The 19,130-nt window shown below is 35.0% G+C and overlaps 1 protein-coding gene across 8 annotated transcripts in view; it reads left to right on the plus strand.

The window, feature by feature from the left end:
* The window catches only part of ARHGAP28 (Rho GTPase activating protein 28), a 206,169-nt gene that overhangs the window by 171,334 nt on the left and 15,705 nt on the right, over positions 1-19,130 (plus strand). For all 8 annotated transcript variants that reach the window (XM_055324180.1, XM_055324181.1, XM_055324185.1 and 5 more), the window contains 5 exons: positions 4,109-4,191; positions 6,575-6,772; positions 7,289-7,402; positions 16,018-16,074; positions 17,868-17,992. In XM_055324180.1, coding sequence (XP_055180155.1) covers positions 4,109-4,191; positions 6,575-6,772; positions 7,289-7,402; positions 16,018-16,074; positions 17,868-17,992 — 577 coding nt within the window. The remainder of the gene's footprint in view (positions 1-4,108; positions 4,192-6,574; positions 6,773-7,288; positions 7,403-16,017; positions 16,075-17,867; positions 17,993-19,130) is intronic.

The following is a 19,130-nucleotide window of genomic DNA, read 5'->3' on the forward strand; positions in this document are numbered from 1 at the left end:
GTATACATATGTATATATTGTATACACATTATATGCAATGTATGTATATATACACACATACCCCACATCTTCTTTTTTTTTTCATACCATATTTTCTTTATCCATTCATCTGTTGATGGGGTTGCTTCCATATCTTGGGTTATTGTAAATAATGTTGCAGTAAACATAAGGGTGCACATAATCTATTTGAATTAGTGTTTTTGTTTTCTTTTGATAAGTACCCAGCAGTGGCATTACTGGATCATACATACAGTAATTATGTTCTTAACTTTTTCAGGAATTTCCATAGGGTTTTCCATAGTGGCTGCACCAATTTGCGTTCCTACCAACTGTGCATAAGGGTTCCTTTTACTCCACATCCTCACCAACACTTGTTATTTCTTGTGGTTTTTATTTTAGTCATTCTGAAGGGTGTAGGGTGACATCTCATTGTGGTTTTGATTTGTATTTCCCTGATGACTACTGATGTTGAGCATTTTTTCATGTCTCTATTGGCCGTCTCAATCTTCTTAGGGAAAATGTCTATTCAGGTCCTCCACCAATTTTTAAATCAGATTATTTGGGGTTTTTTGGTGTTAAGTTCTTTATACATTTTGAATATTAACCGCTCATCAGATATGTCATTGGTAAATATTTTCTCCCATTCAATAGGTTGCCTTTTCATTTTGTTGACAATTTCTTTCACTGTGCAGAAGCTTTTTATTTTGGTATAGTCCCAATAGTTTAATTTGCTTTCCCTTGCCTGAGGAAATATATCAAGAAAAATCTTCCTATGGCTGATGTCAAAGAGATTACTGCCTATGTTTTCTTCTAGAAGTTTTATTATTTTAGGTCTCACATTTAGGTCTTCAATCCATTTTTTTCTTCAATCCATTTTGAATTCATTTTTGTATATTTTGAGTTCATTTTTGCATATAATATAAAACAGTGGTCTAGTTTCATTCTTTTGCATGTGGCTGCCCAGTTTTCCCAACGCCATTGTTGAAGAGACTATTCCCCATTGTATATTCTTGCCTCCTTTTAAAGTATTTTCTATTTATTTGCTGAGATGGCCTATCTTTTCATTCATTATAAACATATTTTTCTTCGTATCATTGAGCATAGTTATGATACATGCTTCAAAATCCTTGTCTGCTAGTCCCAACATCTGACTCACCTCCACATTGGTCTCTGTTTATTGTGTTTTCCCTTGAGAATGCATCACTTTTGTATGTCAGGTGAATACTCAGTTTTGGAGACCCCACATTTTATAGTATTTCTCCCAAGAGTGAGGTTTGGAGTTTTGTTTTAGTTTTTGTTGTTTGTTTTTGTATTTGAGCAAACAATATATTTGAACTCAAGTTGCCGGTGGGCTTTTGGACAGCTCAACTGTCAGTTCAGTTGTTTAATCCTTACCCTATGTTACTTTACATGTGCTTCGTTCATGAGTCAGCCAAGATTTTATACCAGAGTCAAGGCCTTTGCCCATTATTTCCCAGTGGCTGTGGTCTTAATGAATCCTGTATTTTAGTTGTTCAGACCAGAAAGACAAGAGTTTTCTTTTGGAGCTTTAGCTACCTCATGTCAATACGAGCTATGGCCTGACCACAGGCCAAAAGCCAGAATAGTGGAAAACTCTCCCTGTGCCATTCCCTAATTCCAAGTGGCCAGTCTTCTAAATCTGCCTGCCTTTATTAATTCAACAGTGCCTTAGATGGTTGTTTTTTGTATTTGTCCAGAATTTATAGTTCTCTTTGGGAAGGTTGGTCCAGAAGGAGCTTATTCAGCCATACCAGAAGCAGGACTTCCTCCCTTCAATTTGTAAGTTCAAAAAGCATAGGATTTTCTGTGTAGTTTGCTCTTCTGGAAACTGGGCTGCAGATGTATTAGCTTTGCCTTGATCTCTGGTGTATATATACTAAATAATTCATTAGAACAAATTTGTGCCACAGAGGATTTTTTTTCTGTTTGTGGTTTTTTGGTGTTATGAAATTATGAAGGAATCATCCAATGCCAGACCTATTCAGAGAATCCTATTTTAAAAAGGTATTAGGTTTCCTTACCATCATTGTTGCCTTCTGACACCAGCCAGTACATTTCATTAAAGGGAGAAAATCTGGAAAATACCCTGAAAAGATTCACAGAGGAGTCCACATTTCTTTGTATGACTTTGAAAGTGAAAAATACTATGTTGCCATAATTGATTTGATACCAGCCAACCCCACAGGAAGCCCAGAGTTCTGGGCTGCTACCAGCAGGGAAAATGGTCTTTTTGCTACCTAGAGTAAGCTCTAGTTATAAAAGATTTTCTGAAGGAAAGAATTGTGGATACATGTTTTTAAGCTCCATTCTTTATGCTCTAAAATGAAGTTTGGAGAATGTAGTCTTTTAGTGTAATCACATTCTCTTTCCAAACTTGGCTCAAAATTGACCATAAAATTAAAAGACTAATTCAAGTTTCAGATATTGTTATGACATTTTAATAATTTTCTGGGAAAATAATAATCTCAAGGGGAAAAGATCCTAACCAGGATGCGGTAATTAATTAGTTAATAAAACTATTAGCCACGAAGTGGTATTGGCATAGGTATCCTAAATAAAATGAAAATGGATTATTTGCCAGTTTGGAGTTTCAGTCTTAAAAGTAACTTCATAATTTCTCTGAAATTGAAGGAAATACAGAGCTTGCATCTGCATCTATTTTTCCCTCTGCCAAAGGGATTTTTTTGGGTTGTGTTGTAAGATTATAGACAGCCTGCAGTTTATGCATTAAAATAATGCCTCATCTGCCCCCCAGTGTTTTGTACTGAGATATGCTCCTGGTAGTTCCTATTAATCAGGTAAACTCCTGTCAGTGTACGTTAGCCATTTTCAAAAACATCCTGAACCTGTGTCATTTTTGTTTATAAATCTGACATAAATTTCTAAAAATCCACATGGGGATTGTACCAAAACAATATCATGCATCCTATAAATAATTCTCCCAACTGTTTCTGTTACATGGTTATACATATTAGTCATCTACTCCTAACTAGGATGCACACAATCTCCTAAAACCTAGTAGCTTGTCACAAGAGTGTTTGCACTGCTATAAAGCTAAGTAACTTTACAAGTGATTAACTGCCTTCCATCCATTGAATATAAATAGATTTTCCTTCAAGTTGAGAACTCCCCAGGGATGCTAGAATATAATGCTTCCCTCTAGGAACTCCCTACCAAGAGACCATTATAAGGAGAATATAGAGAGACAAAGCGAAGCCTGGAATGTTCTGATATACTCTGCATTTTCAGCACAGCTGGTTGTGGATTATCCAGTTGTGGATGGAATCCCTAAAATTCTTTCCCTGAAACAGGAAAGGAGCCAACCTTTAATACACAAGTATAAATGCCAGCCCTCTGGCGCCATCTTCTGTAATTATCGAGGAACAAAATACTCAAGAATCTAAAGATCAACTGTAGTCCCCTTCCTTAAATGTCCATTTATGATCTGGAATAAGTGTCATTAATCGTAATAACAAGATCAAACACATATACAGGTAATTATATACAGGTACTGATGTAAACACTCTATACATACTAACTTGTTTAGTCCTTGTAACAGCCCAGGGAGGTAGGTAGATCTGACTACTCCCATTTTACAGATGGTGAAATAGTAGCAATGAGGGGTTAGATAGCCTGCACAAGGTCACTCAGTGACTAAGTAGTAGATGTAGGATTTGAACCTGGCTCTAGAGTCTCTGCTCTAATGATTATACTTTGCTGCCTCATTATGTAGAAACAAGATTTATTTTCTGTTGACTTGAGCTTTTAAGCCTTCTGATTATAGCATACAAGTAAAGCAGGGCCTGTAGAAGTACTTTGAAAAGGGAAATCTTATACAAATCTAGAATTATTTTGAGGATCTCATTGGCCACCTGCCTCTACAATGGCATTATGGGATGTGAAAGAGGAGTTGATCGATTGAGGCTCTTGTCCAAGTTAACAAATTTACATTGTTGGGCATAAAATCTGAGTCTTTATTACTGAAAGTTGTCAGGAGCCCTCCTGTGGCACCAGATGTTAGCAAGAAATGCTGTCAGAATGCATCAGTGTTGTTCAAAATGTGCGGTTATTTCTGTTTTCTTGTTAGGAGGGCCTCACATCAAAGTACAGTTTCAAGCTTTACATCTCATGGTCATGGCACTGCCTGATGCCAACAGGGACACAGCCCAGGTATGTTGTACCAACCTCATGGTCTGTCACTGGCCCTTCTTAGTCAAAGAAAATGGCTGAGATGAAAAAATAAAAACTAAGACAACAACTTACTAAGCCAGCTGAGCACGCTGCCAACCTATTATTGCCTTTCCACATTCCCACTGCTGTTCTCCTGAGGAAGATGTAAATCCTAGGATCTTCTCTAAATATTTCAGTTTAATTCATTCAATCCATTAAGAGATACTGAGCATCTCCTAGTGCCAGGCCCTGGCCTAGGGTTAGCAAAAAGAGAAACAAAGATGGAAGGCAAGTGGAATAATTATCAGAAGTAGATGAGGCCATTATGGTAGCTGCATAATGTAAAGCTCTATAATTTTAGGTCCTCAGCTACTCACTTCAGTCTAGTGACAAAAGATCTGAGGAGTGTCCTTAGGGAGGAAATTTGAAGTCACTGATTTAAATGAAATTTCTAAGATATTTGTGTCGTACAGTTTATAAAGATAATTCAATTAAAGATTCCTAGAATCTTGGAATTTTAGAGATTGCCTGATAGAATCTTTTCATTTTACAGGTTAGGAAAGTTAGACTCAGAAAGTGATTTCTCTATTAACATATAATAGAACATTTGATGGAATCATTCCATGGTTCTCCCAAATATTCTGCCCTTTATTTCAGATTTATTTCCTTGTTGTATGTTGGCAAAAATCAATAAGTTCTCTTAATATTTTCATAATGATTCTCTATGCAATAGGAATTTTGTTGTAAGTGCACAACAGGTGTTTGGAATCTTTGAAATGAAATTGAGTTAAGATGAGTTGGAAAGAGCCCGTAATTTTGAGACCAGTAAAAATAATGCTAAAAACAAAGATGATTCTTTGTGCTCCCTCTCATCAGACATTTCAATTTGGTGAGGACCTTTCCTCCTACATAATAAAAACATCTGTGTCAATTATAATATATGTCAATTATATCCTCAGCCCAAGAATGGGGATTGGATGTGACATAAGAATGTCTATTTCTAGTATAATTTGGTAATTTTTCAAAAGCTGGAAATTAATTAGCTTGTTTGGGAGGTGGTTTGTAAGCAGTGTTCTTTTATATATAAAGAAAAAAGGATGCATCTGGCATCAGATATTTGGTTCAGAATGTCATCTACCCTCTCATATAAAATAAAGGATGCATTAAGAATAACTAATACTTTTCTAACAGAAGATCTTCAAAAACATCATGGTACTAGTAAAGATGTTACACACAGGTGCACACACACACACACACACTTTTTTTCTGACTCTACATTGTGAGTAGATCTAGGATCGAAGCTGATGTGCTGTTAGAAGTCAAGAGCTCTGGCTCAAGAATCAGGCTTCCTTGGTTCAAATGCTGGCTTTGCCACCTAATTAATTGACACTGGGAAAAGCTACCTGAATCTTATCCATTAGTTTCCTCATCTGTCAAACAGTATTAATAACAGACCTACCTCACAGGGCTTGTAGTGGTGATAAAGTCGGTGATATATATGAAGTATTAAGAAGAATGCTTGGCTTACAATAAACCCTCAAATAAATGTTGACTATTATTACTATTATGTGCTAACCATTTTCTCATTAAAAATATTATAGCAGGATTTAAACTTGAAAACTAAAAAGCATCTTTTTTCTCTTTCTTTTTTTCTTAAGATTTCTGCCCTTTTGGTGAATTTCAGAAGATTCTGATAAGCATCTGTACTTCGGTGGCTTAGCCAGACTTTAAGCTTTCTCAAATCTCTCTCTCTCTCTTTTTCTTTTTTAATTGCCAAGAGTAGCTGCATGTAAACACTTCCCTTTGGTCTACTGAATGTTCCAAAACTGAAAAGCAGTAGAAAAATGATACTCAGAAAGTAAAATTTTAAAATTTTTCAATTGAGCTTACATTTGGATGTGGAATGAGATACTCATGTGTTTTTTAAATGGATTTTTCTTTCCCAGAGAAATAGTAAATAGTTTTCAATGGTAATGCTTTAAATTAAGAGCGTTTTTTAGGGTTCCTTTTCTTCCTTCACAAGAAAACTACACTTGTGTTTATTTGAAATGCAGTGTTTTCTCCAACTAGTTTAATACATAATTTTTAATATTTGCCAGCCTTGTTTTGAATAAAAGAAAATAAATGCAGACTATTATTTATAGAAACTCCAATATAATAAAATCCATAAAATTGAAAGTACTTTTATGAAGCAGAGAATTGAATATTCACATTTCTCATTAATGTTTTTCAGAAATAAAAGGGGGCAATATTATACGTTTAACCATTTTATAGTTCTGACAGTTTTCCAGAGGCACTATGAATGGGTATAGAAATGAATGATAGCAATCAGAGGTCCTTTTAATAATTTACAGTAGTGTGACACGGTGCTGTGTCTTTTTAGGTCCTCATGACATTCTTCAATAAAGTGATTGCCAACGAATCAAAAAACCGGATGAGTATATGGAACATTTCTACTATAATGGCACCAAACCTTTTCTTCAGTCGAAGCAAACATTCTGATTATGAAGAATTACAGTTAGCAAACACTGCAGCCCACATCATCCGCCTAATGCTTAAATACCAGAAAATTCTGTGGAAAGTGAGTAACAGTGTGATGACTGTGATGTTTTACTTGCAAGTCCACCAGCACCCAGGAAACATAAAGATTCTGTGCCCTTAGTCACAGGGATGAAATGTGAAAAAATAATCTCAGGTTGCTTTGTAGCATCTTTGCACATTCTTTAATGGCTGCTCCTAAGCATGTTTCCCCTTTTAAACAGAATCCTTTTATTTTTATTTTTTTGAAGATTTTATTTATTCATTCATGAGAGCCACAGAGAGAGAAGTAAAGGCATAGGCAGAGGGAGAAGTAGGCTCGCTACTCAGAGCCCGATGTGGAACTTGATCCCAGGATCCAGGATCAGGACCTGAGCCATCTCAGTGCCCCCTAAACAGGAATCCTTGTCATTTTCTCTAATCTTTACAAGGACGATTGCCACACTCACTGGTTCCAGAATACTGAGCATCCAGGAGTTACCATAACTGGAGACAGAGTCTAACAGGGAGGTTTAATTCAAACACTTTCCTTTTGATTCAAGCAGTGTTTGTTCTCCAGGTTCCATCTTTTTTAATCATGCAAGTCAGAAGAATGAACGAAGCTACCATGTTGTTAAAGAAGCAGCTCCCAAGTGTCAAAAAGCTGCTGAGGAGGAAAACCATAGAACGAGAGGTAATGACAATAAACTAAGGGTACAAATGTTACTACCGAGGTTTCTATTTCTCAAAGCATGACATAAAGTCGCTTGTAATTTAGTACCAAAAATTTTATATTCTTACGAAGTATCACTCTTGTTACCATAAACATTGTGGAAATGGTGTTTGTAACATTACTGGGATCTATTTATTTTGTTGAAATATGTGCTTCTGGTTGAAGTTCTTGAAATATCTCTATCATGAAGATTATTTAATATTCAAATACTTAAGTCTAAGATGGTTCTCACAAAAGATAGAAGTCAACCTTTTAGTCCCTGTGAGCTAGATTTAGGGCAATCCAGTATATCTAATAAATAAAGAATCGTCTAGTGATTGGATAATAAAATAATTTTTTAAAGATTTTATTTATTTATTCATGAGACACACACACACACACACACACACACACACACACACACAGAGAGAGAGAGACAGGCAGAGACACGGGCAGAGGGACAAGCAGACTCCATGCAGGGAGCCTGACACGGGACTCGATCCTGGGTCTCTAGGATCACACCCCAGGCTGAAGGCGGCGCTAAACCGCTGAGCCACCGGGGCCGCCCATAAAATAATTTTTATTTTATTTATTTATTTATTTATTTATTTATTTATTTATTTATTATTTTTAATTTCAAGGTGTTTAGTGTAAATTCATTGCATTCCAAAGAATTTTTGCTTTATCATAGTTTGTGCGGCATTGAAAGAGGGAACAGGTTTTAGAAAAATTATCTTTATTGCTTTAATTTAATTTGAGGAAGATCATGAGTATCAAACAGTCCCTGAGGAGGATGTAGAGATAAATGAAATTTGCTTTCCTCTTAAAGGAATTTCCACATAATGTGGGAGAGAAATGTATACAAGAACCATGAATATGCATTAAGCATTAGACCAGTTGTATGGACCATATGGCAGGACCATGCAGATGAGAAAGAAGTGTGTTCCAACTTGGAGAGTTGTGGACACCTTCATGAAGGAAGTAGTGTTTGAGCTACATCGTGAAGGATGGATAGTATTTTGAAGGGAGAAGGGAGGAAAAAGTTTATCCAGGGAAAGGAACAGTAAATGGCAAGGCAGTGAGCAATATTCTCAAGTATTGCTAATTGATCTATCGTAATCATAATGATCATAATCATGATGAGACTATTCCTTTATTGATTATAGGCAAAATGACTTCAGAATAAGTAGAATCAGCATTATAATTTGGAAGAAATATTGCTTTGAGAAAAAACTCATTTTTTAAAAAAACGTAATTGATATATAATCCTCATATCATACAATTCATTTATTTAATGTGTACAATTCAATGGTTTTTAGTATATTCAGAGATATTTGCAGTCATCAGTGCAATCAAGTTAAGAACATTCTTATCACCTGAAAAAAAAACTATTCCCTTTGGCTATCATCCCTCTAAACACACCTTCACCATTTCCTTCTACCAGTTCTAAGCAACAATTTATCAATTTCTGTCTCTATAGAGCTCCTTGTTTTGGACTTTTAATGAATTAAATCATATAATATGTGGTCTTCTGTGACTGGTTTATTTTATTTAGCATTATATTTTTTTGGTTCATCCAAGTCTTAATGTGTATCAGTACTTTTTTTTTTTTTTTTTTTGCCAGATAACATTCCCTTATATGAATTTCCACATACTTTTTATCCATTCATTTATTAGTAGACATTTGGGTTAATTATATCTTTTACTCATTATGGATAACGCTCCTATAAACATTTATATTTATGTGTAGAAATATGTTATTACTTCTCTTGGCTATATGCTGGGTAATAAAGCAACACATATGTTGAAAATTGCCAGACTGTTTTCAAAAGCAACTGTCCCATTTTTACATTTTCACCAGTAGTGTGTAAGGATTCAGATTTTTCCATATCCTCACCAGAACTTGTTATGATTGGAAATTTTCATTCTAACCATCCTCTTGCTGTAAAGTTGTGTCTTACTGTAGTTTTGATTTGCATTTCCCTGAAAACTATTGATGTTGAGCATCTTTTCATGTACCTACTGGCCAGTTTTATGTCTTCCTCAGAGAATTGTCTATTCAGATTCTTTGCGAAGTTTTGATTGGGTTATCTTTTTACTGTTAAATTGTAAGAGTTCTTCATATATATTAGATACAAATCCCTTATCATCATTTGATCACTACTTATCACTTATCACTATTTCATCACTACTTTCCCCAGTGAATGGTATTGGCACTATTGTTGAAAATTGACCATAGATGTATAGTTTTTTTTTCCAGACTTAATTCTCTTCTGTTGGTTTCTATGTCTATCATTATGTTAGTAACACACTGTGTTGAATACAGTAACTTTTGTTTTAAGATTTGAAATTGAAAAAGGAGAGTCAACATTTTTTTTTGAAATAGCTTTGATTATTTGAGGCTCCCTAATTTCCATATGAATTTTAGGACCAGTTTTCCTATTTCTGAAACAACAGCAGCAGAAACAACAACAGTTGTTGCAATTTTGATAGGGATTCCATAAATATGTGCATGATTTTGGGAAGTATTGCCATCTTAACACTACATTTTCTAGTCCACGAAAATGGATTATTGTCCCATTTATGTAGGTTTTCTATAATTTATAATTTCTTTTAACCTTGTTCTATAATTTTCAATGCACAAGTTTTATATTTCCTGGATTAATCATTTATTCCTAAGTATTTTATTCTTTTTTATATTCTTGCATTGGAATTGTTTTCTTAATTTCATTTTTCAATCACTAATGGAAATACAACTGATATTTCTATATTGATCTTGTATTCTACAGTTTTGCTAAACTCATTTACTGACACTAATAGTTTGATTTTATGTCTGTTAATTCTTTAGGATTTCTACCTATAAGGTCATGCTGTCAGTGAATAGAGATAATTTTCCTTCTTCCCTCTCAATCTGGGTACCTTTTACTTTTTTTGCTTAATTATCCTGGCTAGAACTCTGGCAGTATATTAAATAAGACAAGAGCAGAGATCCTTATTTTGTTCCTGATCTTAAGGGGAAATCTCAATCTTTCATCATTAAGTATGATGTTAAATCTGTGTTTTTCACATATTGACTTGAGAAAATTCCATTCTTTTTTTTTTTACTTTTTAAAATTCAATTTGTATAAACTTAAAGAAAAAAGTTTACTCATTTCTCCCCACTGTACCCCCTTCCCCACCACAGCAACCACCAGTTTTCTGTATCTATGAGCTGAGATATATAAATATAGACATAATTTAGATTCCAAATATAAGACAGATCATACAATATTTGTCTTCCTCTGTCTGATTTATTTCACTTGGCATTATGCCCTCAAAATCTTGCCGTTAATATAGACGGGCCTCAAAAAAACTCTCTTCTGGTCTTAATTTGCTGGGTGCGTTTATGTTGGAAGGGTGTTCAGTTTTTGTCAAATATTCTTTCTTCATCTATTGAGATAATCATTGGGGGTTTTTTTCCCCCTTTCATTCTATTAATATGATGTACTACACTGATTGGTTTTCATATATCAAACTAACCCTGCATTCTTGGAATAAATCCTACTTGGCCAAGGTATACAATCCTTTTAATATGCTGCTAGGCAAGTTGCTTGTATTTTGTTGAGGATTTTTATATCAATATATCAACATTCATATAAGATTTTTTTTATTAATATAGGATATTGACTATAGCTTTTATTTTTTGTTCCATCTTGTCTGCATTTAGTATTGAACATACTGGCCTTATAGAATGAGCCAGGAAGTGTTCCTTTCTCTTCTGTTTTTTAGAAGAGTTTAAAATTAATAGGTGTTAATTCTCTAAATTTGCAGAATTCTCCAGCAAAACCAACTGGTCCTGGACTTTTCTTTGTAGGAATTTTTTTTGAATACTGACTCAGTCTTCTTATTTACTATAACTCTGTTTAGATTTGCTGTTTCTTCTTGAGCCAGCATTGATAGTTTGTGTGTTTCTAGATTTTGTCTGTTTCATCTAGGTTATCTAATTTGTTGGCACACAGATTGTTCATGGTGTTCTCTTTTAATTCTTTTTATGTCTGTAATATTGGTAGTAATGTCCCCACTTACATTCTGGATTTATAATTTGAATCTGCATTCTTTTTTTCACTGTCAGTCTAGCTAAAACATTGTCAATTTTGTTGATTTTTTTTGAAAGCCCAACTTTTGTTTCATTGATTCTCTTTATTATTTTTCTATCCTAGTACTTATTAAAGTTATAACTTTTATTTATTTTGTTAAGCTTGTTTTAAGTCAGTTGGCCTTTTTCTTTAGTTTCTCAATGTAGAAGGTTAGACTTTTTTTTTTTAATGTAAACCTTTACATCTATAAATTTTCCTCTGAGAATTACTTTTGCTCTGTCCCATAGGTTTTGGTATGTTGTGTTTCATTTTTGCCCATCTCAAAGTGTTCTTTAATTTTTCTTGACCTGTTCATTATTTATTTAATTTCTATATGTATGTGAATTTCCCAGGTTCACTTCTGTTGCTGATTTCTAATCTAATTCTATTGTAGGTGTACAATACACTTTACATTATTTTGATTTTCAAAATTTTTCTTAAAGATCTATTTATTTATTTTTACAAGGGGTGGGGAGGGAAAGAATCTCAAGTAGACTCCCCGCCCCCGAGTGGGGACCTCGATCTCTCAACCCTGAGATTATGACCTGAGCCAAAATCAAGAGTCGGATGCTCAACTGACTGAGCCACCCAGATGCCCCAATATTATTTTGATATTTTTTAATTAATTGAAACTCATTTTGTGGCCTAATATATTGTCTATCCTGAAAAATGTTTTATGCATGCTTAATGGTAATGAACTCTGCTATAGATGTCTATTATGTCTAGATAAAGTTTTCTGGTTACTCACTGATTTTTTGCCTAGCTCATCTGTTATTGAAAGTGAGGTATCAAAATATTGAAGTCTCTAGCTGTTGCAGAACTATTTTTCCCTTCAATTCTTTTTTACTATATGTCTAATATTATTTTTATTCCACAACTCCTCCATTACTACCTTAATTTGTGTAGTTATTTTCCAGTATACTACTTTTAATATTTTATCATATATTTTTGTTGAAAGAAACAGTTGTTTCTTTTACTACACATTCTTAAATTCTCTCCTTAGTGGTCCCCCTGGGGATTACAAGTAACATCTTAATATATAGCAATCTGATTCATATTAATTTCACCTTCAATTCAATAGTATATAAAAACTCTACTTACAGGGATACCTGGGAGACTCAGTTGGTTAAGCATCTGCCTATGGCTCAGGTCATGATCCTAGGGTCCTGAGATTGAGCCCCATGTTGGGCTCCCTGAAGTGAGGAGCCTGCTTCTCCCTCTGCCTGCCATTTCTCCTATTTATGCACACTCTCTCTGTGTATCAAATAAATAAATAAAACCCTTAAAAAAATCTACTTACAGACCTCCATATCTCCTACTTTATGCTGTTATTGCTACAAATTCCATCTTTATTAATTAATTTTGTGCCCATCAATATAGATTTATAATTATTGCTTTATGCACTTGTCTTTTAAATTAGATGGGGAAAAACACATAATGGTGCCTTTTATATTTACCTATGTAGTTATATTTACTGGTGTCCTTTATTTCTTCATGTGGATTCAAGTTACTGTCTAGCATCCCTCCATTTTAGCCTGAAGGGACTATTGAAAACATGAAGGGGTTCACCATGACTGGGGGGGACAGGTAGCTCTGAGGTGGTGGCATCTAGAAGGCCTCTTTATTTTTTAAAGATTGTTTTGCCAGATAGAATTTTGCTTGACAGCTTTTATTCTTCTTTCAGCCCTTTGATTATGTCTCATTCCATTGTCTTCTGGTTTTCATGGTTTCTGCTGAGAAACTAGGTGTTACTCTTATTGAAACAATCTCTTGTGCATGCTGAGGTGCTTTTCTCTTGCTTCATTCAAATTCTTTGTCTTTTGAAAATTTGATTATGATGTATCTTGGTGTGGATGTCTTTAAGTTTAATCTATTTGGAGTTTGTTGAGCTTTTTGAATAGGTCAATCAATGTTTTTCAGCAAATGTGGATAGTTTTCAGCCATTATTTCTTAAAATATTCTTTCTGTCCCTTTCTCTTTTCTTCTCCCTGGACTCTTAATTATGTATGTGTTGGTGCATTTCATGTTGGATATTATCCTACAGTTCCTCTTAGGTTTTGTTAATTTTTCTTCATTCTTTTTTTTCCTGATATTCAGACCACATAATCTCAATCAATTTATCTTCAAATTTACTAATTTTTTTCTTCTGCCTCCTTATCTGCTATAAACCCTCTTAGTAGATTTTTTATTTAAGTTGGATAACTTAATAACTTAAACTTAGTAACTTAAACTTAAACTTAACTTTATTAAGTTATTTTTTATTAAGTTTTCAATCCAGAATTCCCATTTGATTCCTTTTTATAATTTGTCTCTTTTTTGATATTCCCAATTTGGTGAGATATAATTCTCATGGTTTCCTTTAGTTCTTTAAACATGGTTTCCATTAGTTCTTTGAACTATTTAAAATATCTTATTTGAAGGCTTTTTCTAGTAAGTTTAATGTCTAAACTTCCTTCAGGAGTTTCTTTTGAAACTATTGAAGCTCTTTTTTTTCCCCTGTGCACGGGCCACATATTCTTGACATTTTTTGCCTGTCTCGTAATTTTTTTGCTGTTATAGAATGGACTTTTTTTTTTAAAGATTTTATTTATTTATTCATGAGAGAGAGAGAGAGAGAGAGAGAGAGGCAGAGACACAGGCAGAGGGAGAAGCAGGCTCCATGCAGGGAGCCCGATGTGGGACTCAATCCTGGGACTCCAGGATTATACCCTGGGCCAAAGGCAGGTGCTAAACCACTGAGCCACTCAGGGATCCCTGAATGGACATTTTAAATATTATAATGTGACAATTTTGGAAAAAAGATTCTTCTCCCTCTCCCAGGGTTTGTTGCTGCTTGTTGTAGCTTTTATTTGTTTAATTACTTTTCTGCTGAGCTAATTTTATAAAGTTTGAATTCTTTGTTTTGCGTGGCCACTGAAATCTCTGCTCCATGAGCTCAGTGGTTAGCTAATGTTTGCACAGAAACTTTCTTAAAAATCTTGAACAAAAAAACTCCCGGTCTTTGCAGACAAAGTCTGTGTTTGTTCGGGTGCAACTTCAGCATTCAGTAGGACAGTTTATGACTCTGCCTGAACCTTCACTTCCTGCCTGGACAAAGCCCAAAAGTCAGCCAGCTTAAATTGACAGGTTAAGTTCTTTTCAGGTCTTTTTTGAACACATGCATAGCCTTGGGCATGCATCTGGCTTTCTAGAGTCTTAGGAATATTTGGAGCTTTTCAAAGCCTTATTCTCCAAAGCATCTCAATCTCCAGCCTTGCCTCTCAAACTTTTTAGTCTGTTGTTTTCTCCAGCTTTTATCTACTACATCAGGTGTTGATGGCTAAATCATTTGCCTATAAATGTTTTCAACATCATACCACTTTAGCACTAGTCAGATTCCAAGTTAGTCCAAGATAGAGGCAGGCCTTCTGAGCCAGTATTCTACGGAGCCACCAACCAGGTCAGAACAAGGAATTAGTCATTCTGCTCCTTCCTCGACCTGTACCAGAAATGCAGGCTGCTTTTTTCAAACCTGGCATTGAACTAGGGAGCAGAGATGGGAAAAGTATAAGATTTAGTTATTTATTTAGACAGAGAGAGAGAGAGAATGAGTGAGGGGAGGGGCAGAGGGAGAGAGAGAATCCTTAAGCAGGCTCCTTGCTGAGTGTGGAGCCTGACACCGGGCTCAATCTCATGACCCTGAGATCATGACCTGAGCTGAAATCAAGAGCTGCTTAACCAACTGAGCCACCCAGGTATCCTTGGAGAAGTGTAAGTTTAAGTGCTACTAGATTTGCTGTTCTAACCAAGATTTAGCTGTTTTTGTTACTTAAGCACTCCTTTGGTCACATCCTTTGGCTAGTAGCCTTGGTGGATTAAAGCCTTTTTCTGTGCCTCAATTTTCTTATATTATAAATTGGGGAGAAAAGTAATTCTCCCCAACCTAATTCACAGGGTTGTCTTTAGCATCAACTCACTTACCATGTGTAAAAGCACTTTGTAAGTTGTATAATGCTAAATGAATGTCAGCTATTTCAATTTTTTTGTTGTTGCATCATAGAGATATGAAAAAGGTAGAATTTAAAGTTTGTCAGTAGCAACACCATGGAGTGTCGCTGACCTAAACTCTTGACAGTGTTCTTTTCCCTTTTATTGCATGAATGGTAACATACATTAAATACTGTCCTGTGTGTCTTGCTTTACTGACTTAAAAAATCATGGTGATTATTCTATATCATTATTCCATTATCAGTTTACAGAGTTGGATTGTGTCCAAAAGTCTCTTGCTATTAAGATTTATGCACTAGTGAACAAACTTGCATATATGCTATTTACCACAGTAGGATAAACTTACAGATGTGGCATTGTTGGATTATTTTATACTTTGATAAATATTTTCAAAATGTTTTCCATAAAGATTGTAACAGTTTACACTTCCAATGGAAGCATGTGCTTATTTTCCCAACATTAATCATTACTGAGGACTAAATGTGTTTTATGTAGGTTATAAGCCCCAAGACTTCAAAGGTACTACAAAAATCACCCTCTTCAAGAAGAATGGTAAGAAAACAATTTCCTTTCCTCTCTTATTAACTCCTTATATGGTATTCTCTGGCTTTATCTACCATAGTATGTGCATAATTTTGGTCGTGATATATCCTTTAAACTTGATATTTCATGTGGCACATGAAGAAATAGTATAGGGAGAGAGTCAACTAACTGATGACTCAAAATGTATGGTTAGGCAGCCTGTAAGCAATTATGAATACTGTAGGAATTTGCAGGGAAAATGTGATTATTATGATCACAGGAAAGTGATCATAATATCTTACAGAGACTTCTGGAGGGCTGGAAGAGGAGGGGCATGAAATGACCGAAAGAGTGTTTTAGGAGCATAGTCTTGGTTCCAATGACCCAGGGACACTCTGTACAACACCCCCCCCCATAACCACCCAGTCCACCCTCCCACCAACATCCATTCCTTGGCATGCTCTTCTGGTTCTTACTGGTGATAGCAGAAAGTACCATAATAACTGATTCTATTTTAAAATGTTTTCTAGTGCTATTGTAACAAAGTATGACAAACTAGATAGCTTAATATATTAGAAATTTATTCTCTCACAATTATGCAGGCTAAAAGTCTGAAATCAGGGTGTCTGCCTAGTTCCTTCTGAAGACTGTGAGAGAAGGATCTGTTCCTTACATCATTCCTAGCTTTTGGTGATGTCGCCAATTCTTGATATTCCTTAGCTTGTAGATGTATCACTCCAATCTCTGCCTCCATCTTTACACATTGTTTGTGTGTTTGTGTGTCTTCTCCTCTTATAAGGACGGTAGCCATATTGGATGTATGTCCACCCTACTCCATTATGACCTCATCTGAGCTAATTACAACTGCAATGACCCTATTTCCAAATACAGTTATATTCTCAGCTACTGGTAGTTAGAATTTCAACATATCCTTTGGGGGGACACAGTTCAACCTATAACATATTCCTTTTAGGGTATATATTGAGTCAATTCAACAACATAAGCCTTCTACATTAACAATGCTATCCTTTGAGAATGTTCAAATTTAAAATGATTATCTGAGAACTTAGCCAGATCCTCAGATAGAAATTTCTTTCTTTTTTTTTAGAAATTTATTTCTTTTCATATCTAGATAGATAATTAATTTTAAAATATTCAAAATTTGGAAACAAAAGGAATTTCCCAGTCAATCTTGACAAAAGAAATTCCTGTTAATTAGATGATGCCATTCTATTTCATTGAACAAGAGCTCCAAGGTAGGTCTGCAGGCCCGTCTTGTCATATGAAAGCAGAGGTACTCAGAAGTCCATATGCTGCTCTTCAGGGTGTTATCATACACTTTGAGGAATCAAGTTCTAAATGCTCATTTGGAATTCAATTTGGGCCCACCAATCATTGTTACTAACTAAAGAAAAAGGATATTTAAAAAGCTATATTTTATAACTGGTTCTTAACTCTTTGAGAAGGTTGATCTTAAAATATACTGAAATACAGAATTCAACGTAAAGTAAGCTTATTTTAGGGCACAGTCAAGAAAATGAACTGATAGAAACATGAGATTTTGTCATAACATAGTGCTACTTCTCTGGTTATTTTAAGGCATTATACAGGGCCTAAGTATGTAACAAAAGTAAAGTCCCAGGTTAAGTTTAGTGTATCTTCCTTTGAAAAGAAAGCAGTATTTCATTCTGGTTAAATACTGGTCACATTTACATGTTTTCCTAATTCACATTGCCACTGATTTTCATATCTCTTAAGTGTAGTCATTAAAGTGATATTCATCCTAGTTTGACAGAATGTACTGAATTTTTCCCCATTGGCAGTCTGACGTGCCGGAAGGAGTCATAAGGGTCCATGCTCCACTTCTCTCTAAGGTGTCCATGGCCATTCAACTCACTAGTCACACCAAAGCCAAAGACATACTGGCAAAATTTCAATATGAGAACAGGTGAGTAAAAGTGAATATATGTCTTTGTACAAGGAAGGAGATCTTTTATTAGATGAATAACTTTCTAGGCATTTACAAAGTTGGCCTTTTTGAAAAGTTAGGACGCGTTACTTTGGAGACTACCAGTAAAGGAAGTCAAAGTAGAGAAAGAGATTAGGTAGATTGTAGAATTGTTGATAACAAAGGTATTTGTTTTTTTTTTTCTTTTTAAAGAAATTTCTACAAATAGGATTCCTAATAGATATCTTCTATCTTGGTGGTTTCATTTACTCCACGAGTTTTACTTTTTATTAGAATAAAAAAATATAGCAAGTTAGTTTTAGAGATACGTGGAATACCATTCCAGGCTTCATTGGGCTTCAACATGCATAGATCAGATAAAGTTTACATAGTTAAATAGACATTATAGCCATTGTTTTCCTTGAAACATACTACTAATAAATCTTGGGATCAGATTTTTATTTACAAAAAAAATAAGTCATGTGCCATAAGTCACCTTGAAACAGCCTCAATCAGGATAATTTTTCTGTAGGCATGCTTATTCAGGGATAAATATTTGCCCTGAGATTTTTGAAAGATGAGAAGCATGAGAAGTACTAGTTTAAATCCTTCCATTAGAGAACAGGTGCAGAGAGAGAGAGCCTTTTTTTTTTAAGATTTTATTTATCTATTCATGAGAGTCAGAGAGAGAGAGAGAGAGAGAGAGAGACAGACATAGGCAGAGAGAGAAGCAGGCTCCTTGCAGGAAGCCTGATGTGTGGCTCGATCCTGGACCTGGGGAACACGCCCTGAGCTGAAGGCAGACACTCATCCACTGGCCACCCGGCGTCCCAAGAGAGAGAGAATCTTAAGCAGACTCTATGCTTAAGCCCCAACATGGGGTTTGATCTTACAACCCTGAGACCATGACCCTCACTGAAATCAAGAGTCGGACACTTAACTGAGCCATCCAGGTGCCTAGAAATAATTAAATGATTAAAATATTCTTAAAGAGAAATCTTCCAATCATGTTAAAAAGGAGTACCCATGTTGAGGGGGGAAAAAGGTGATTGCAGAAGATAATGTACTGTAAGAATCCATTTATATAACATTTTGAAGTGACAAAATTTTAGAAATGGAGGGTAGGTTACTAGTTGCT

The sequence above is a fragment of the Nyctereutes procyonoides genome, unplaced genomic scaffold, assembly GCF_905146905.1.
Source record: "Nyctereutes procyonoides isolate TBG_1078 unplaced genomic scaffold, NYPRO_anot_genome, whole genome shotgun sequence".
NCBI lineage: Eukaryota > Metazoa > Chordata > Mammalia > Carnivora > Canidae > Nyctereutes > Nyctereutes procyonoides.